Source organism: Dermacentor albipictus, chromosome 4, assembly GCF_038994185.2.
Source record: "Dermacentor albipictus isolate Rhodes 1998 colony chromosome 4, USDA_Dalb.pri_finalv2, whole genome shotgun sequence".
NCBI classification, from domain to species: Eukaryota; Metazoa; Arthropoda; class Arachnida; order Ixodida; family Ixodidae; genus Dermacentor; species Dermacentor albipictus.
The window spans coordinates 113,833,419-113,848,871 of record NC_091824.1 but is presented as its reverse complement, the minus strand read 5'-3'; the positions used below and the strand labels follow the sequence as shown (position 1 = coordinate 113,848,871).

Sequence of the window (15,453 nt, the reverse complement as noted above, 5' to 3'; positions counted from 1 at the left end):
CCATTTTCCTAAGTGTATGCGTCAGTGTTTATATTCACGTGTGTAGGAATCGATAGGAACGTTATTAAAGTCGGAGTGACCGAAATATACGGCCAAACTATACATGAGCGTTGCTTTCAAAATAATTTAAAATGAGAATACGAGTGTTTCATTTGAAAAAAAAAAAACAAACGGTGGCACCCCTCTCACGATGACTGTCGATGGTAATGCGTTTAGTATTACATGAATAGGGCGACACAACTTGCTGCCACCGTCGAAGTGAATTATGTATGAGGCATATAGTTCGGCGGCACTCCTCTTTCGCGCTCCCCTAAGAAAACTCGGCGACATGTAGCGGCGCCGGCATGAAGGCTGCGCGTGGCGTCTGAACTGCATGGTGTGTCGGTGCATGAGGGCGCCGAGACGCGCGTCAAGGGGCAACCAGGCTCCACCCTTGCGCTTCTTTCTGGACACACTGCACCATCTGGTGACGCTGCTGAGGAGTCTGTGCCTAGTGTCCAAGATGAAAAGCGTGGCACCCCGGTGACTACGAACACAGAGAATTGTTCCCTCGCTTTCCATACGCCCAATGGCACGTACCTTGTGACCCAAGTTGGCGAGAGGTTCATTGCAAAGCGGCACCCACGAAGTTAACTTGTGACGCAGCCTGCTAAAGAATCGGGTTGCCCACCTTGAGGAACCCTTGTGACACCAGTTCGGTTCCGCTCAGCATCGGAGAAATTTGAGGGATCTCGATCGTCAGTCTAGAGCGGCACATTTATAGTGGCACACACCAAGTGACCCAACTTGGCATCAAATAGGCTCATCGAAGGCAAGCATAGACCGAGTGGCACATACCCAATGCTCCAAGACGGCGTCAAATAGTTTCTTCTAACTATGGTACATACCCAGTCCCGCATCTTACAGTGACGTTTGTCGGCGTGAAAGCGATTCGTTGAACAGCGGCACTTATATGTCCACGTTGCCATATACTCAGTGGCCAAAGATGGACGATTGGTCTGGAAGCCTGTTGCCTGAACATAGCAGCTCGATGAGCTACCCATTCGACCACGGAATAATCATTGACTCAAGATAGATAGATAGATAGATAGATAGATAGATAGATAGATAGATAGATAGATAGATAGATAGATAGATAGATAGATAGATAGATAGATAGATAGATAGATAGATAGATAGATAGATAGATAGATAGATAGATAGATAGATAGATAGATAGATAGATAGAATTCAAACACAGCCCCAGAAAAGTGCGTGAGGTGCCATAAGAATGCTAGCGTATTAAAGTCGAACAATACATATTGCATGCATCAAATTTCCCATTAGGCAATTTCGATTGGATCGACTCACCTCGGCATTAACACTGCGCCATGCTGCAGAAGACATCACACCTCACGTATCCCTCGATTTCAAACTCCGAACTATTCCTTCCGAGCGGCAAAACCTTCCTGTCACGATCTTCAAGAAAGGCGCACGAACGCTCAGACAGCCACGCTGCGACAAGAACTTGTCATCGACGCTCTCGTGCAATAAGGTGCCGCCTTGACCCACTACCCACGTGTAGCTGCGGTCACTTGGCCATTCCACAAAAGGAGCGAGCGTCAGCCGCTCAATAGCGTCCCGGCACCGTTGGCCGAAAAGTGGTTTCGGGTCTATGAGGGACCAATTGCGACGGTACAATAAATCTAGCGCTGCAGACCTCTGCAGAAGCAGCGGAAAGGGCGAGCGCGAGAAGACTGCCACCCCGGGCTGGCCGTCCCCAGATCGAGCACCGTGCTTGCCGCAGCATGCGCGCGTGGTCGCCGCCGAGGCTGCGTCGTGGGGGAACACGTGCCTGGAGTGATTGGCGTGCGTCGACAACGCTTCAGCTGCGCTTTTGCCACCGAGCTTGCTCGCGGCTCGACTCCGCCGCCGTGAGGTTCGTGGCGGGGGAGGGGCCCGGAGGTGTCAGGACCACCTGTTCTGCCGCGTGCGCCGGAAGGAACACGGCGAGGGAGAAGGCAAAGGGTGAGCACCGCCGCTTCCTGGAATTGGACCGCGGCCTCCGGCCGAGCATACCTCAAGTGCTGCCGACCAAGTGAATGACTGACCGGTTAACTGTGCTGCTTGTTAAATCGCTCTGGCCAGGAATCAAATACACACTCGCTCGGCTGTGAGTTTTCGGATGGCTGTGATTGATTGATGGGGTTTAACCTCTCGAGCCAACACAACGGTGACGAGAGACGCCGCCGCGGACGGCATCGGAATAACTTGAATCGCGTGCTTCTTTTTTTAGCTTGAACCTCAAACATCACACACGAACCTTTTTGCATTCCCCCCCCCTCAATTCCCTGGCACGGTAGCTGCCGGGGCCGGGAATAGCACGCTCGCCTAGGCTTTCTTTTTCTTCTTTTTTTTTCTGTAGATAATTTTTAGTATGCCTGCTATTGAGCTAGTCTTTTCAGTGGGTTTTCAAGTTGGGAAATTTCTGAATCGCATAGGAATGTACGAAAAATAAAAAAAACGACCTTCGCACATTGAATCGAACATTAATACTTTATTTTTTTTCTAAGCAAAGTGAAACAAAGAATGTCGAAAGTTCCCTAAGGGGGTACAAAAACAAAATGAGGAAAGCAATTCAGGTAGAACCCATCCTCTGGGGATGTTTATTGTCGTTAAGGCGATTAGCATTGAAGCGGTGTTGCACATGCGATTTGGTGGTGGGCTTGCGAGGATTGATAAATATTTGTTTAATGTTATGTAATTAGGAAAATGATGAACACTGTTGAAAGCTTTACCTGATTTAGTTTCTTCTAATTTTTGTCGCGTTTATGCTTGCGGTGGTTCATGCAAGAAGTTTACTTGACAGTTAGTTTCCTGACTGTTCGGTTTTTCACTGAATACTTGTACTCCGCGTCGCGTAAAACGTTATACACAGATTTACTGTCCATGCTATTTCCGCATCCATCTCACCGATCACTATGCATAGAATGGCCAGGCCACGAGGTACTAAAGCAAGTTCGCAAAATGTATATATCCCCTTGCTGCAAAACATTCTTTTATAAACTTCATAGTGAAACCATACCGGTGAAAACATGGCTACGCAAAGAGGGTATATTTGTTTCTTCTGTTAACTGTCGTCTTTGTGATGTACCATAGACAATTGAACATTGTTGTATTAGCTGCAAAGACGCCATCCTATTTGGGATGTCCTCCAACGGACTTTAAAGAAAGACTTTGAAATCAACGCTCACACTGTGTGTTACCTGCTGTCGACCTCTGATAATAATGCACCTTTCGACATGTTTTTTTCTTATGAAAATGCACAGTTTGTGGAAAACGCGAGTGATGGACAGCAACGCAGAACCGGTTGTACCTGCAAGGGTGCATTTCATCCGGATGACTGTGCACCTAAAACACGTTTATGATGGACCCGAATAGTACCTAATTTCGGTGAGACGCCTATCCTTACCACCCTTCTAAAGTGGAACCAACGTTTCCACCCAAAATATGAACGCTGCCTCTTCTGTGTGTGACAGTCGTTGTGTCTGCCATTCCATGACTATGTACAACACAACTGGTGAATGTTTTATCGGTTTGCACGTTACTGTATCAAATGCCACGGAAAAAAAAAGAAAGACACGATCGTGACCGAGCGGTACAGCATCGAGCTGCTATGATCGAGGACCAAGGTTCAATACAGCCAACTACCAAAGCTTTTCAAGTCTCCTTTTCTTTTTCTGTCAAAATAAAGAGGCTAGAAACACGATACAAAAAGCAACCAGGGAGAATTAGGTTAATATCAATAAAACGAAGGCTTATTGACATCATTTTACACACGTAATGCCGCTAAAAAAATCACGTCCGGTTGACTGATGCATTTGTAAGTGAGAGCAGCTCAAATGTTATTGTATATGGCGCGCCATCAAAATGACAGTACAATAAAAAACACAGGGACAAGTCACCAAAGTCACATACAGTGCATGGTTTGTTGAAGAAACAGAGTGTTAGTATACTGCAACACCGCACATCGTTTTAAATCTGTTTGAACGTGCAAGGTTGTCCAAATAATAAATTATTTTGCTTAAATCGAGAAAACAAATTTCTTGATTGCCTAAAACCGAGGCGTCCTTATTGGACGACTGGAAATAATTGAGCAGAAGCTAGCTACCCTATGCACTTGTTCAGTAACTGGTGCCTTTGCGGTGAAACCCTGGCTTCCTTGCTGCAGAATTCAGATTCAGCTGCTTTATCTTTCTTGATTATTTTTCTCCAAGAAAGGTTACAGAAGCTAAAGGTATGGAAATACCTGACAGAGGCCTCTGTACCGGAATCATTTGGAACAGTCGCACCTTGCTTTTGCATTTCTCCCTGTAGAATCGAATCAGTGTTGTTCTCTCTTACACTCAAACAAAAACGACAATTCGACAACTTCTAAAAGTGAATTTTAAAATCGTGTACGAATCGAATTGCAAACACTACAGGTACTAGAGATGTCAAATATTCACACACTCATGTTTTTCTGTCCTTAACCAGAAGTTATGATGTATGTTGAAGATATAATGTGTTTTTGTATAAACTATCCCCGCGATCACAAATTAAAAAAAAAAATTGCCTGTATTTTGGTGAGCACTGCACAGCATTGGGCTGTGCAGTGCCTACTTTTCCTGGCCTGTTTCTATTTGGGAAGATGCTGATATCATGAAATGCATGTTAGCGCTATTAATGCCCACCCCCTACGTGATGCTCTGATGAGCCCTTAGGGTACTCAAAAAATAAAAATAAAAAAAATAAATACACATCGGCATGAAGGTATGCTCAAAGAAATCCGAGTCCTCTTCGTAACCTCCGTTAAAACTTTTTAGAAGAAATTCAGTTTTGAAATTAACTTCATCGTCAGTGTCATGCAACGCTGCGGTCTCAATGAATGCTTATTCAACAATCAAACTGCCACCGTGCACGTTTCAAAGAACTAGTTACCTTGAACGAACTTTAGCCATCATGAGGTAGCGTGGCAGTGCGCCTGAGGAGAATTGGTTGCCGAACATAACCTAGTACCTTGTACTTAGCTTACACTTTCAAGTGCGAAATAGTCATCGCCGAGACTAAGCTACCTAATCTGTTCATCATTGTTCCAATAATTCAGAGGTTCAAATGCCGGAGCAAAATTTCTACATTACTGTAACGAGTTTGGAATATAGGCACAAAAACGATGCCTGACTGCGACAGAAATGTTGCAGTCAGGCATCATGTACTCATTAAAACAGTCCCAACGTATGTTGACAACACATTTTTATCAGAAAAGTGCGACTTGGGAAGCGATGCCTCTCAGAAAACAAAAACAAAGCTAGAACACGAACCATGAAGACGAGCAACAGCACTAAACTAAGGCTACATTATCACCCGCCGCCTTTTCTCCTGCAATGAAAGCCGCTAGTTATTTATATCCCTTGATGAGCGTCTTTTTTGTCACTTAAGAATAAAATTTTATTGTTTTCTATATGACAAACGAGCGTAAATATTCTACATTAAAACTATCAAAATGTTACTGATATGCTCCGCTTCTTTGTCAAAGGAAATCGCATAACTATGTTTTTTTCGTCGGTTACGAATAAGTGCCCATTCTTTATTTAAAAATGTGGAGACAGCAATTTGGAACAATAGTTTTGGTTTAAGAAAGCAAGTGTACAACCCTGTCGCCTTCTTTAGAATATATTCCCTATTTCGCGAGCGTGACGGCGGTGAAATATTGTCAGATATTGTCAGCTCAGCTTTCTTCGACGGCTGTCAAGCTGTTGCTTCTGAAAATTCCACAAACATAACCTCGGTTTCTCGCTGAGTTCTGCCGCACACCTACACTCTCGTGCGGTACACAGAGAACCTTCATTCTGTTTTGTAATGACACAATTCTGCAGCAACGAAGCTATGGTCGTTATTTGTTTTTACGACCATAACGTCATTTATTTTGACATATACCACGAACCAGCCCCAGTAGAAGTGGCAGGAATTCCTAAAATGTGGTCCCAAAATACAGGAGCGAGGCAAGGATTGTTACTTTCATGTTTACCAGTAAGAAGTTACAATTTTGTTCTTGGTTTACAGCTATATTGCGCATTACTACCCCGTATTGCCATTTTGTTTTATCTTTACGGAGCTGTTACAGTGCGCAGGAACAGTTTACAAATTTCGGCAAGGCAAACATTTCTTGTTGTGCTACACATTTTGCCCTGATGTACAGACAGAATAACATCTTAGACAAGCAGAACTATGTGTGTTGTCCGGCGCATCTTTGTTATGTTTATTATGCATGTTTCTGTTCCACTGCTGCCGCTTAAGCGCATTAAATATTACGTGTGGAAACACCCCAAAGAAAAAAAAAACACACACGCTACACCTAATTTATTACTGTAGCAATGTGTATAACGCTATACCAGTTTTTTTTCCAATATGCTTAAAAAACTGTGATACCTAGGCCCCTATCGTTATTGCAGATAGGCTACGTGGCTAGGCGGACATTAGCGGAAAAAGAAATCAACATTAATTTTATGAATTACCAGAAAGGTACTAATTATATTTATAGGTACTAAATTAAATGCACACGTTACAAGTGCAAAATTGAAATGGAACAGTTACCAAGCACAAATCATAAGACTAGCGCAACTTTCGACTTCGGGATGGTCTCTTAACTGGAACGCCTAAGCGTATTTTTAGATTTTCGGTACGAATACTTAGAAGGCGGTGTTAGTCCTATAGGATGTCTGCTAAACTAATATAAGCTAATGATTCATCGGCTTCGATTTCTAACAGTCAGATGTGCCATAGAGTGAGCAATTGAAAAGGTGATTAGCAGATTTTTAGTAGCTAGTAATATTATGGTCATAATGCTGCTAATGTTCGCTAAGCCACGTAGTCAATTTGGAAAATGGCATGGGCCTTGATATCAAAACTTGTGAAAACCTCCTGCATAAGAAAGTATACCTGATATATGATTTACAAAACGTAGAATTTCTTGAGAATCCAAAATGTCGGCTCAGCCAACCACACGCCGAACAGCAATTCTCCACAGAGTTATGTTAAGGATTGCACTATCAAAGTTCCCGTGACAAGGCAGAGTGACCTAGATCACTCTATACGCTTGAATAGTAGGTGCAACTAACCGGCGGCGTTCTGATAAATTAAAAGACCGGTGTCGAAATCTAAATTGTGAGTTCACATTCATTTATAAAAAAAGAACAAAAAACAACTAACGATAGGCTGTTGTCTTAACTAATCGGCTATCGCAAGGGCGGCTGATCTTGAAATCTTACACGTTTATATCTACACACTTTTTAGATAATGTAGTAATACTTGGAGGTGACTGCACTATGATGCTGCATGAGAACGCATGCAGAGTTGCCGATCGATCACAAATATAAAGTAATATCGACATCAGCTGAGCTGTCGTGGCAAAATGACAGCGGCACGCTATTACTGATATTGTTATCTTGAGCTGAATTCTTTGGCCTACTTTACATCTGTGTGCAGACAATGGCCTTATCCCCAATTCGGCACACTGCTTTGCATGCGCATGCAGAATCAAGGCAAGCTTGTTATAAATGCATAACAGACAAGAACGAACAAACTCACACTCGAAGCAAGAAATTATTTGATAATCAAGCACGTATACGACCCCGGAATTACCATCTGTTTTGACATTTCATCTTTTAGGGTCGCTCCTGAGTGCTTCGCCTCAAGGTTTCTTTCGTCGAACGCACAAAACCTCCCAGTGGGATGCTTTCCTGATTTTTTTAAAGGAGCTTCGTCGTCTGCCCTGTTCATGGAAGTAGCTCATTAGAATTATAATCGGCTTGAAGCTACGTGAAAAGAATACGTGGTCCCTAAACATCAAATTGCCACGATAACAAATGTTGAGTTTTTCTCGTAAGCAGGCAGCTGAACGAGACGCCGGGCGGCTTCAAACCGTTATCGCCGCTGACGACGGCTAATCCTCTCACCACACGCCCGCATTGATGTCAGGGGAAGAACAACCCAAGAAGCCGCGGTAGGGAAAAATAAATACCTCTCGAGCACAATCGAAGCTAACTACTGGGTCCGGCACAAACAAGCGGCGCCATTAAGTCAGCAGTCACGCGTTCTCAATCACCCCGAGGGCTGGCAATTTTTTTTTTGTCATTCCAAATCAGCGCTATTTGTGCAGTATAGGCGACGAAGAACGCTGCGAACAGCTCCGAACAAAATAACGCGCGAAAAGAAAGAACCGCGCGTATCTTCACCTTCCCGCTCTTTTCCTCCCGATGGCTTCCGTCGGCGCTCCGCGGTGCTACTCACTGTCGGCACATCAAATAGCGCGCGAGAGACGTATGCGCGCGAGAGTGAGTAATAAGTGGCGAGCCAGGTGAATGCTGCGCGCGCTTTCGCTCCTCTGCGTGCGGCTGCCCACGGACAAGCACGTTTTATGCAACCGGCCCGCGTGCTGCCGTTGGCGTTGCCGCCACTCAGCCGTTGCCCTTTGCTTCTCGAGTGCGTCCGTACGAACGCGCCGGTGCTGCCCGTCCGCCTGTTCTCCGGTTGCCGCCTCGGGCACTCAGGTGTTGCAAACATGCCTCTCCGTATAGTCGCTGCCCGTGCACTCGACAACGTCAAAATCAAGCTGCCAGCAGCGCGTGCGTGAGGCCAGGCGCGTCCTTTCGCTTGACTCGGACGGTTTGTTGCTCGCCGCTTACAGCGCGGGACGCGCAATTTGCGACTTGCCAACGGTGCTGCCCTTTCACGCTCTGTGTCAGTGCATGTTGCAAAGACATGTTTGAGTTTCAGCTACGTCGTCAGCGCTCTGCGCTGTGCAGGCATGCCAGTTTCGATTAGTCCTCGAAGTTACTCGGCCACCGATTTTGTTGGAGAAAGAACAGCCGCGTTTAGTATCCTGCGTATACTAGGCAACGTCTGTTCGACTAAAAGATGCAGAATACATCACTCCATTGATTGACGAAAATCGTGCGTGCGGGCGCGTCCTTGTTGTGTGTGCCTGCCTGCGTGCGTGTGTGCGTGTGTTTGTGAAGCCGTCACTTATTCAGACCATGGTTTCTTGTTTGTTGTTGATCCGCCGCTGGACACTTAGTTTCTCGCCGAGTAAACTGGGCAATTCTTGGAGACATTGTAATGCCACAATGAGCCGATACCGGACACGGTGTAATGAAAATTAGGCGTATCTTGCCTACAATCTAATGTCGCGACTTGCTGAGGGTGATACTGACACCGGTGCACGATACAAGTTCTCGCAAGATAATTATAATATGGCTTGTGAAGCGAGCCTATTCTGCAAGCTGTGGAATTATAATCCCGATAATGCCATCACGTTAAAGTCGGTCAGTCACAGCATCACGTAGGTTTAGCTGTTTTGTCTTTTCCCTCGGGTTCAGCATCAATGTGTTACCGAGTTGATGTGGTAGAGGGTATCTTACACAGTGGTTGCGCGGAGAGAGAAAGGCCAAACAAGATTTCACAGGCTAAAATACGTTTACTAGTCACAAATTACACGGGCCATCTCGCCGGATATAGGCTAAGCGGACTGTCTCCGTGGTCGCATGGTCTTGCACGCATTACGTTTCTCTCTGCATAGCGTGTAATTAAACTTTTCAGGAAACTTCGCTCATTGTATATATGAACATGTGCATTCGACGTGCCATAACTATTCATATCACTTGTTTACATGATGCAGATAGTAACTACGTCCGTTTTACCGCTTTTCACGCGCACATACGGTCGCTCACGAAGCATACCTTGGTAAACTTTTATGTGCGCCCACATTTTCAGTATAAGATAGCATCAACGTGAAAATAAATTTCTGGTAAATAAACCATACCGATCATTGTCATAGTTAAGAATTCTATTCTTCAAAACACCTCTTAGGGGCAGGTTCTAACGCGTCAGTATATTGAAATGCTGTGACACATTTCCTTCAAACATAATTTTCGCATCGTATTGAACGCTCTGGAGACGTCTGTGACCCAGCTAATAAGAGTAACCAACAAATTACAGAACCAGGAAGCATCATACGAACATACTTGGCCGCTACGTCGTGGACTTGCCGCAATGTTTTGGACCTACCTTGTATAGCTGCCGTGTTCGATCGGGTCAAAGCAAACCGAGCGAATGTCATCGGCGCGCACCACCAGGTAATGACAAAGGTCTTTCTATTCGTGGCTCATATCTGTCATTCCAACATCGAGCTCGAAAAGTGTGCGGTACGTGCACACGATCAAGATGAAGCCAAAAACAAAAGGTTGAAATAGATTCCAAGTACGTGAGAACTGCTGCTACGTTAATTTCTGTTCGAACCGACAAGAAACATCTGACGCCCATCAAGGCTCGTTGTTGGACGAATATATTTTGAGCGCATGCCGCGGCTATGTTCACTGAGACCTGCCGGGACAGTTGTTGCGCAAATGCTCTCGTTAGCGCGGCGCTGTTGGAGTAGAATGCGCAGTCGTATAGCTGTATAGGAGTTTTTCAGTTTTGTTTACCTGGAAACAAGTCCCAGCGCAGGCATCTTCTAATAAAGTAAACATCTAGACTGAATGTGGAGTCGTATCAGTGATTTGTTTTATTTAGGGCTAGAGCGATGGAGTTAGTGCGCGCTAAACAGGGTGTTGAGAACACGTCTTGAAGGACACTGACTTATTGATCTTCTAAAAATTTTCATTTCTTTTCCGATTCGTGGCACAGTAGCTACTAAACCCAGCTCTCAACTTATGTGTACAAAACTAGCAGGTCCTGTTGAACAACGTTCCCGTTTCACACTGGCATTCGAAGCTATCCTCGAAGCCCTGCGTATGAATGACTGTTAATGTACAGGTACTGAGTTGAGTGGTTGTAGGCTACTGGTGGAATCAGCCTTGCAGTAGCTGCCGGCAATTGCTCCACCGTAGCGACACTTAAAATACATAAATCATATAAATCAGACACAGACCTCACAACTACACCTAGTCACTCCTAAGGTCACCATGTGGAGACCAAACCCTGTCCTGCAGGTAATTTAAAAGAGGGCGAGAAACCTCCTTCCTATCAAACTGGTTCCCGCGCGGGAAAACAATGTCCTGAAGAGAACTGTGGGGAATTCCTGTCTTCTTGAGGGACCCGAATAACATACTCCTTTCCGTGTTATACAGAGTACAACACATAATTAAGGTAATGTTCTATGTCACCGCACACACCACACGTTGAACATAATGGAGACAACGCCAGGCCAGTCTTATAGATACACGCAGGGGTACGGGCAGAGCCCGTGTGAATGCAGAGCAGTAAAGCGGCTTGGTTTCTTTTGAGACCCTTGGTCACACATAGCTTGCGAGGTGAGCTCCACAAAGAGCTGAAGTGGCACGACACCGTTTCTCTGAAGAGTCTCTTGTCCTCTTGAGGCACTTTTCTCAAAGGATTCCCATTCGCTCTATGTGCGAGGCTGTTCGCTATCTCGTTGCCTATGATACCTATGTGCGAGGGTACCCACTGAAATCGTATAAAGAAGCCTTTGATATGGAGATTGTGCACCGAGCGTAGGGAGCTCAGACATAAAGCATCAGTAGGGAACCCGTGCTCTAACCTTTGAAGGACGGATATCGAATCTGTAAGAATGACAACAGGTTGAGGCGTACAAAACCGTAGCTTCTTTAGAGCTGCCTCAATGGCAACGCTCTCGGCCGTTGTGGAGGACACGACTGCAGTGAAGCGAACCGACCAATCATACTTCGAAGAGGGAATGTGAAAAGCAGCTGCACTAGATCCTCTGACCTTGTTCACGGAGCCATCAGTAAAAATTTGACGATGACGTGCATATTCAGTTTCAAGATGTTTCAGTACGAGCGAACGCGTTGCCGCCAAAGGAGAACTCCGCTTAGCACGAACGTGAGGAATTGTCAACGAACAATCGAGGCTCGCGAAAGACCAAGGTGGTTTCAACCTCTTAGTTCGACCTCTAGCGTCAAGAACCAGTTAATCAAGAGTATTAAGGGCCAAGTACGCTCGGGACTCAGATCACTTTCGAAGGCTCTGTAGAAGGGCTCGCCCGGCTATCGTCTGTTTGAGGCGGCCAGTTTGCATCAATAACCTTTGTGAAGCGACTAGGTTAAGAGGTCTCCATAGAGACTCATAAAGTACTGCATTGTTAGGAGCAGTCTGCGGAACGCCAAGAGCCCTCCTTAGGCCCTTTCAGTGCAAAACCTCAAGTCGTTCCAGGTGTGATAGTGAGGGGGAAATTAAAGGGAGCTGGTACATTATTCGACTCGTCACTGTTGCATCGTGCAACCTGATCATTGAAGAAGAGTGATTTCCCCATTGCTCACTTGCAACTCTACGGATCACAGAGACGCGGAGATAGTGATGTCAAAATAGAGTCCACAGCTCGTCGCCACTGTAGACGGTAGTCAATAATGACGCCCAAAAAGCGCTTGTGCTTTAATTGACGAAGGCAAGATTGATCAAGGTCTATCTTCAGCCGCGCATACCGTCTTCCTCTACCTGGAAACATTATGAAGCCAGATTTTTCCACCGAGAAAGTCAACCCAACAGCTTGAAGGTAATTTTGAACTGAAAGTAATGCTTGTCGAGCTATCAGAGCTAAATGCTTGTGTTGATATCCGCTTAACCAAATACAAATGATAGCGTCCTCCAGAGCTCAGTACTAAATATCTTGCAGGCCATAGGCGTACAGGCCCAGTTGAAAATGGCAACAGAGGTTGTGTTCAGTACTACAGAAATTTCTGTTGTACAACAGGATTTTTCTGTAGTAACTACAGATTCCTGATGGAGCGACCGACTTTTCTGATGTACAACAGACATTTGTTGTTGCTACTACAGAAGTACGGTCTGTCGTATGTCTGTTGTTACAACAGAAAGCTGAAGCTCTACAACAGATTTTTGTAGTACTACAGAAAAATTTGTCATCACTACAGGCACCCTGTTGTCCCAACAGAAATGTTCCTGAAGTAACCCGAAAAACTTCTGTAGTGCTACAGAGAGTTGTTGAAATACTACAGAAACCTAATGTGGCAACAGGCCCCCAATTGTCACAACAGAGCTGTTCCTGAAGTAATGCCACCAACTTCTGTTGTACTACAGAAAAATGTTGTTGTACGACAGAAACCTATCATTGCAACAGGCCCCCAGTTGTCATAACAGAAGTGTTCCTGAAGTAATGGACAAACTTCTGTTGTACTACAGAGAACTGTTCCACAACGGAAACCTATCGCCGCAACATGTACCCAATGATGACAACAGAAGTGCACTGAAATTGTGTGATGCGACAAGCTTCTGTAGCGCCCGGTTGAAAAAGACAAACGGAATTCCTGTCGCAACTACAGAAATTCTGTTGTACGACAGAAGTTGTTGACATTTCTTAATTGAGAGACATTTCTGACGTTACGACAGAAATTCTGATTTCGCAACAGAAGCATTCTGTCGCGACAACAAGAGTACTGAAGTCGGAACAACAGCTTTATATCCTGACAGCGACTCCGACGTTACGACACCAATTCTGACGCCGCAGCAGAAACATTCGGTCGCGACGGCCAAGAGTTCCGAAGTCGCAACAAAAGCGCTTTCCGTCGCGGTCCTTTAAAATTGTATGTTTTCGCATTGGTGGTGTACACTGTACTTTTCTCTTGCGCGGCATTCAATCGCGCTTCTCTGAAGCCGGCAATGCTGATGGCACCGACACCGGTATTAAAGTCGACGTGGCGAATAGTTAAAATTGTGCCGTGACGACGCGGATCCAGCAACGCCCTACCGGCCTCCTCAAAATCGGCCGCTGATCAAAATCATACCATCTGCGGGAATGGCGGCGTATCCGTTTTTATTTTTTGGTAAGATGTGGCACACAGGCCTGTGGACTTACATGTGCTGTTACACTGACACATTAGTTAATTTCCCAGGAATATTTCACAAGCTTATGCGAAGCGGAAAAGAAGATTTGGGTTGTTCCACAAAGTTGCGTGAAAAGCTGTCTCGCTCGGGTCTCATTAATCTGGTACAGTGCTGCCGTGAGAAGCCAGTATGTTGTCAGAAAGAACTCTCATCCACGAATGTTTATGTAGCTATTTTGCATTGAAAACACGAATTATATGCGCGCTCAAAAGTGTAAAGAACGAGAGACAACTGTCAAAACTAGCAGTAATAACCCTAAAAGTCAACGTTGTCTATTTCTGAATTTCTTATTTAATATGGATATCGTACATCAAAATCGATGTTCTAGCACTGCACGATCTACCTGTCGATGGTACGAACACTCTTGCTCTTCTAGAGTTGCGGCACTTGACGCGGTGGAGTGATAGCGGATCTGGGCTCTCAAAATGCAAATGTAAACATCAGTGCATCAGCACCTCGTACTATTCACATGGCCAAAACGTACCCTCGAAAAGCATGTCAGGGGTGGTGGCTCAACGCGGCTTATAGTGAATGGCTCTCTCTCCGATCCGATTAGGCTTTTATCATCAGTACGACAAGGATGCCCCTTGTCACCGCTTCTGTTCTGCTTGTATTTAGAGCCACTTTGTATGGGCATTCTTAAAGAACAAAATTTCCAAGGGTTTAAATTACTGACTAATGAGGTTCGGGTTCTTGCGTATGCAGACGACGTGGCCTTTTTCTGTACTGATAAAAAGAGTGTAAACACTGCTCTTGTAATTACAGCAGAATTTTGTGCTGCTTCTGGTGCAAGCGTTAACTTTGAAAAAAGTTCAGGATTTTGGTTTGGATTATGGGCCACAATGCCATCACATTACGCAGGAATTCAATGGAAAGAGGATCTGCGTTATTTAGGTGTGCCTCTCTCACAGTATAGAAATAGCAACGCTCATTGGTCGGGAGAAGTTGGCAAAATTCAACGTAAAGTGGATTCATGGCGAGGGCGAAATTTGTCAGTGTTCTTTCGTGCTGAAGTGTGTAACGTTTTCTTAGCTTCCCGTCTTATGTATGTGCTCCAAGTACTGCACTGCTCAAGACTTCGCCTTCAGGCACTGCATCGCGTATTTGCAACATTCATTTGGAGTTCGAGATGTGAATGGATGCGGCGCGACAATCTGTTTCTCCCCCTTGAACGTGGTGGTCTAGGATTAGTGCACCTCTTCGTCAGGCAAATTGTTTCTCGCCTGTTTTTCTTTCGAGACAGTGACCATCCGTTCTTGCGTGAAATGTTGCAACTGCGTTTAGTTCATTATGTTCCTAACATAGTAGTGTCATCAAATGTCAAAGATGTTCCACAGGCTCCTTGGGGCTTTCTCAAGGAGGTTGTGGATACATTTCTTTTCTTGAAAGTTAGATTCAGCCTGGAGTACGTGTTCACAGCGAGTCGAAAAGCAATTTCTGCGGCACTGGTTGACTCTATTTTCCCAGATACTTTGTATCGTGCACCTTATTTAAATCGACCTTATCAGGATGTACTTAAACGCGTCCGAAAAATGTGTGTGCCTCCTGGAGTAAAAACAT

General features: G+C 45.1%; 1 protein-coding gene across 3 annotated transcripts in view; it reads right to left on the bottom strand.

Moving 5' to 3' along the window:
- LOC139059290 (CRISP/Allergen/PR-1-like) overlaps positions 1-10,165 on the bottom strand; it is a 34,904-nt gene extending 24,739 nt beyond the window's left edge. The window contains exon 1 of one of the 3 annotated variants that reach the window (XM_070537486.1): positions 10,084-10,165. Coding sequence is in view for 1 of the 3 variants with exons in the window: in XM_070537485.1 (XP_070393586.1) it covers positions 1,351-1,386 (36 nt within the window). In the remaining 2 variants the exon portion in view is untranslated. Of the gene's footprint in view, positions 1-1,350; positions 1,826-8,252; positions 8,409-10,083 lie in introns of those variants that run through there. The other 2 variants (XM_070537488.1, XM_070537485.1) reach the window with 2 other exon arrangements.
- Positions 10,166-15,453: the final 5,288 nt, after the last annotated feature.